Source organism: Cydia fagiglandana, chromosome 2 (genome assembly GCF_963556715.1).
Source record: "Cydia fagiglandana chromosome 2, ilCydFagi1.1, whole genome shotgun sequence".
In the NCBI taxonomy this organism is placed as follows: Eukaryota; Metazoa; Arthropoda; class Insecta; order Lepidoptera; family Tortricidae; genus Cydia; species Cydia fagiglandana.
The window spans coordinates 20,457,184-20,462,983 of NC_085933.1; the positions used below are offsets into that span (position 1 = coordinate 20,457,184).

Here is a 5,800-nt window from a genome sequence, read left to right on the forward strand (position 1 = left end):
CTAGTTGATCTCTATATCGTCTCTAGATCTTGTGATTATCTCGTTTCCCGAATACGCGTGTCAGTAGCAGAGAAAACGCTATTATTGTTTGTCCTTGTCATAGTCTTACTACTTTTAATTTATGCCTACTTCTAATATCCTAAGTGCCACATCACGTCAAAACGGTACAGTATTCCTCATTTTAAGCGAAGCTACTCATATAAATATATAGGTATTTAACTATATAACATATTTATTTTTTAAAAAAGACGTACATATTTTGATACAGTACGATTATAATAAGAGAGACTAAGCTATGAACACCTAGCTTTTGAATGTGGGTTAAAATTTCTTCTGCACATTGAAAAGCATATTGGGCTTGAACCCCCCGCTGCTATGGGGGTTCATGGACCTGGTCGCCCCAAGATTCAGGCTCACGGCGGAGCTAGGAGTCTGGTGCAGGTTAAACTTGGCGCCGACGTTCTGTTCCGTGTGCTTGAACATCGGCGTATGCGCCACCGAGGCGCTGGCACCAACTGCGTTCCTGTCAGGGATAACGAAATGATTCATAAATGATTTTTTAATACAGTTGCTCAAAAAGTGCTACTTTACGTAGCTGTTTAGCGTGCGGAAAGTTGGTTATCTCGAACTAGTGCTTTTTACTTTTCCAATTTTTTTAAATTTATACTTGTTCCAATTCACGACTACTTATTGATGAGTGTTAATATTAGTTTCCTTTAAACGTCGTAATCAGCATAAAAACCTACCGTTAATGTAAGAATACGAATAATATTACATATTTCATATTTAATTATTTAGCTCTTCATCATTATAACACGTTTAGTTTTTAATATTCAATATTGAAAATTCCGTTCTTAATAAGTTGACTGAATGGAACGGAATAGCTGCCAAACGCCCATAGATATAATATACTTAAAGGCGACGTTTAACCGAGCTGTCACTGTTACCACTTTTGTTTAGTGTACGATTAACAATGTTTTTCTTATTTTTTCGCAACTGTATTAAAAAACGTCGTTCGATACACGTGCGGAAATGTCATTCTTCACTCGTCCCGAGTCTTGCCACTCGCCTGCGGCTCGTGGCAAGATATCTCGGTACTCGTGAAGTGATGACATACCTTCCGCACTAGCATCGAAATGTACTATTACAGTACATATGGTCCTATTTTCCCGCACTAGTGCGTAAAATAGCACTTTTCGTGCGATGTCAAAAGTTTAAAGGGCCATGGTACTGTAAAACGTTGTACGATACACGTGCGAATAGGTAATTCGCAACTCGTGTCGATTTAAAACACTCCATTTCCTCTTTTCCGCACTTGTATCGTAAATAACTATTCGTACCTATTTTTCATTCCTCATAGATTTTAAGTGAAACTCTGTGAAGCGGGTTGAAAAAAATGCGTTTCTGCCTGTCGTGATTAACTTTCAAAGTTTTATTTTTGTTTTATGATAAACCATGTAAATTCGGTATAAAAAGAATTTTCGTATGATTTCCATTCTAATACGTAACTCCCAATTTCATAACTGTTGATTCTTTTACCTCAATCGTTCAATAAAAGTCACATCCAAGCATACATTTTATTCTTACTTATGTTTTATAAAGTAGGTTACACACATGTTTTACTCGGGTGATAGGCCCCATTTCATCCCTTCGTTAACTATCTACTGTTTCTAGCTCGACCTACTTGTACACTGCATAAAAAATAATTTCTTTGGATAAGGTGACTTGATTCTTGATTACGTAGGTACAGTCAGCAGCAGAAGTTGCTACGCGGGTGAGGTGTTCAAAATGAGCTTGACACGACTTTATTGTTAAGAGAATAAGAGCGTGTTAAGGTATTTTTTTCCTCGGGGAGTTTTAAGGTCATTACCTAATATTTTGGGCGTGGGAATGGTTTTCTTAACGAATTGAAGCCAATTTTGTGATCAGCGTGGGTCATGTAAACGCAATACATACTTGTACATATAGTCGACGCCGCCGCCATGGGTTACGAAGCTGGGTTGGTTGTGGGGCATGGTCTTCGTCGCGAAGGCGTGGACGTCCATTTTATGGTTGTCAGTATGGATCACGTTCATCTTGGCGGCTGCGGACATCTGATCGACTTTGGCAGAATGCACCGCGCCGAGTTGACCTCCGAAACCCGACCTATAACGAGCAAAAATTATAATTATTCTCTATATTTTTAAACCTGAGAACTAAATAGGAATGGAGACGACCGTCCGTCCAATCCACCGACCGCCGACTATCGTCTTAATGTTTTACCCATTTCTAAAAATCCAAATTAATATGTTGGTAATTAAGTGTCAAATAATAACCTCAAACATGCAAGCAAATTGATTTACAGGGACTGCTTATAAGAACACCACCGTTTGAGCCTGCGATGTGTGTTATTCAGGTTTTATTTCATTCAGATACAAAATATAGGGGTACCGATTTAAAAGTCCTGTAAAATAAAAACATTAAACAAACATCATTACAACATTTTTAAATAAAAAATAAATGAACTCACTTTTCCATACCCACGTTTCCTCCAACACTCTTGTAAGCACCGGCGTCCGTCAAGGAGTTGACAAACGCAGTGCCCTTTAGACAATTACCAGGGTCGCCGTGGCTCACATTCAGTTCGTAGTTCTTGCTCCTCTCCCTATCGTGGTTCTCGGACATACTACCCTCAACCGACATTGCTATATTCGAATCACAAAAATAGCTTTACCGACAAAGAACAACTGACAATCAATTTTATGTAAATCAAGTTAATTACTATTTGTTGTTTTAAAACGATAGTTGTTCTTTTTACACTGACTGGAAACGAGTGAGTAAAGGTTTGGAGTACGCAGCTTTTTATACTATTCCCGATTTGGTCGGGAGTTCCCCTAGATCGATTGCAACTAATGCTTGCAGTTGAAAAGCGTAGGCAGTCAGAAAGACTACGAGTATATGATACAGCACTAGATTATGATGCGTGCTTTTATTCACTTACATTGTGCGAAGATCCCCTAAAGTTGACATACGTTGTTTGTACATATATGAGTATGTACTAGCTTGCATAGTTACAAAATAATTAGTTACATCTTCATATTTACAAATAAGATATAAAATGGGACCTTGTAATCTTTAAATATCTTTGACTGTAAGCGAACTGATCAAACTTTCCCATCGATTCAGTCAAAGAATGCATAAATACATAAAGAATACATATAACTATGTACCTAGCATATCATAATTAAAGCACATTATATATTATCCATAACTATAAACCATTTATGTAGTTAAAAACTCCTTATCTAATAATATGATAACAATAAAAAATATTTCCTGAATAGTCGTGAGTCGTCGAAAGTCGAGATTCGAACAAAGCAATCCACTCCTGCGCATGATTCACCATGAAACTCACTGCAAAAGTGCAAATACCAAGTTATAAAATGCACTATGTTACGCAATTGTTTCATTGCAATCACAACCTTAACACATCTAGTTAAGCCTTAAAATTCAACCGTACAACATGCTTGTAATACTGAATTGTTTTATCCAATTTGTTATTAAATTTAGAATGCCTCGGGGACTCCCTGGCGACGCTAACTCGCTACGACAAAGTTCTATCTGATAAGTAGGGACTTTTTTATCTGATTTGAATAAATTACAAGTATGTACGAGTATAGGTATGTATTTATAAAAATGGTATGTTTTTGTATTTTCGTTAACCTGATGCTCGTACATACGTGTACTAGTATGGGATGAGACAGGGAAAGTGGGTCCTTGTAACAATGATGTAACATAATATAGGTAAGTATATCTATGTTGTATGATTTTACACAGACCTACCGGGAAGGCTTAATAATTATATTTTCTCAAACATGCAATGAAATATTGATGTTATGTTCCTTATAATAGGCTGCGAAGTATGACGTTTCAGGTTCGGCTAGGACAAGAGGTATTTAATGGAATTTCATACAAATCTTGCAGGCCTAGGCCGGCAAAGTCCTCTTTTTTAATTTCCATTTCACAGATATTTGTGACACAGCATCGTGGCATTCAGCCATTAAAAAAAAAACTAGAGGCAGTATTTGCTTTGTGGTTCGTAATGACACTCTGCCACTACGCCTATAAAAAAAACAAAAAACAATGTTTGCTACAATTTGCAGTTTTATTTGTATAAAATCAACATGAACTTAATAAATAATACATTATTAACCAAATTCTGTAATTTTAAATTATAAATTTAACTACACAAATAAATACATTTAAAATATTTCATCTAAACGTTAGCGGTAAAAAGGTCTACTCAAACACGCGTAGTTATTTTTTTAAATTGTTATGGAGGCAAAGTTGAAAAATTTTCATTCTGTATTTATGTTTTATTGGATTTATGGTGCGTTGTTGATTTTTTTTACTTTAATATGAGTCCCGACAAAATAATGAAATTTATTTTAATTGTAATCGTAGGAGTTGGAATTGGCAGCGTAACCAGAATTGATTTTAAATAACTTGCTGCGTCTGCCGCCAAGTCAAAGACGAAGTATCTATATGGTTGCTTATGGCAATTTTATTATTTTAGAATCTAAGAAAAATGGCTTACAGTTTATTAGAAACAGTTTTGTGGCATATTTTAAAGAAATGAAAGTAACTACAAAATCGTGAACACTGTGGAAATTATACTTATTTTCTCCATGCATAAAGCAACGATGTATGTGAAACATGATATCAACATGAAAGACTATGTAAACTTATGTGACGAAAACGACAGTCAGACGGATACAAGGCGAAAAAATCAAAGATACATGAAAATATACGGGTAGTAAAAATACACGACTCGTGTAAAACATACGCGTGATAAAGATATAGGTACGTGTTTAGTTATATTTTGGGTGTAGTTTACTTTTAGTTTTTTCTATAAATAAAACTTGGGTTTCGTGGATTTTTTATTTTATTTATTTCATTGCATGTTTGAGAAAAGCACTATACATACCTCGGCGGGAAATGGGGTTGCCCGCGCTCAGACCTATCCGGCCTCGCGTCTTCGGCCGGCAACCCCTTTTGTCCCGGCCTCTGTAGTAATGTACTATTAAATCAAAGGTACCTAAAGTTTCATTTTGTGAGTTTGCGCGAGAGACATCAGAGACGAATAGATAGGGATCAGATAGGGATACTAGTTTTCTATAAAAACACAGTACCGGAACCGGGAATTCCCGGATCTCACCGTACAATTTCAGTACCGGGAGCATTCCCTAGTATCAGATGATTATTTCCATTTAAAATTGTCGCCGTGGCCTGTAGGTAAATACTGTACCATAAATAAAACATATCGCTGAAAAATCCAGGCGCTGACTTTTGAAACATTTTTGGAAATTCCTACACAATAATCTCATTACTTAGTGCGAAATACGAAGTTGCAAAGTTGTTCCAGCTTTTTATTTGCTAAGTCGAGTTCTTGGCACAAAGTAAACATTTCCTGGACGTAAGACGGAAACAATAGGGATTGTACCTACAAGTATAATAAATTCACCGCTCCCTTACATTTTGGGTCGCCTTTTGTTCCCCGCAAAATTATGTTGGTGATGAAGACTTTAACCTTTAGAATTACTGATTCTAAGAAGTCGAATTGTTGTGGGATGAGAGTTTTGTATAGGAATTTCGCGAGGAATAATTAGGAAACTTTTTCTTGTTGGTATTTTGGCATCGTTAAATATACCTACATAGATAATATAATACGTTATTTTATTTGAAATGTGTATGGAATTTTCTGATATAAATTATTTTAATTGAATTGAATAGTACTTATATTAGTATATTAATGAGATTA

At 35.9% G+C, this 5,800-nt stretch overlaps 1 protein-coding gene across 1 annotated transcript; it reads right to left on the reverse strand.

The window, feature by feature from the left end:
• Window positions 1-303: 303 nt before the first annotated feature.
• Window positions 304-2,705, reverse strand: LOC134679672 (defense protein 3-like). The gene is made up of 3 exons (XM_063538622.1): window positions 2,510-2,705; window positions 1,957-2,145; window positions 304-523 (listed from the first exon to the last, which is right to left on the reverse strand). The coding sequence occupies exons 1-3, from the start codon at window positions 2,680-2,682 to the stop codon at window positions 322-324; spliced, it is 564 nt and encodes a 187-aa protein (XP_063394692.1). The 5' UTR covers window positions 2,683-2,705; the 3' UTR covers window positions 304-321.
• Window positions 2,706-5,800: the final 3,095 nt, after the last annotated feature.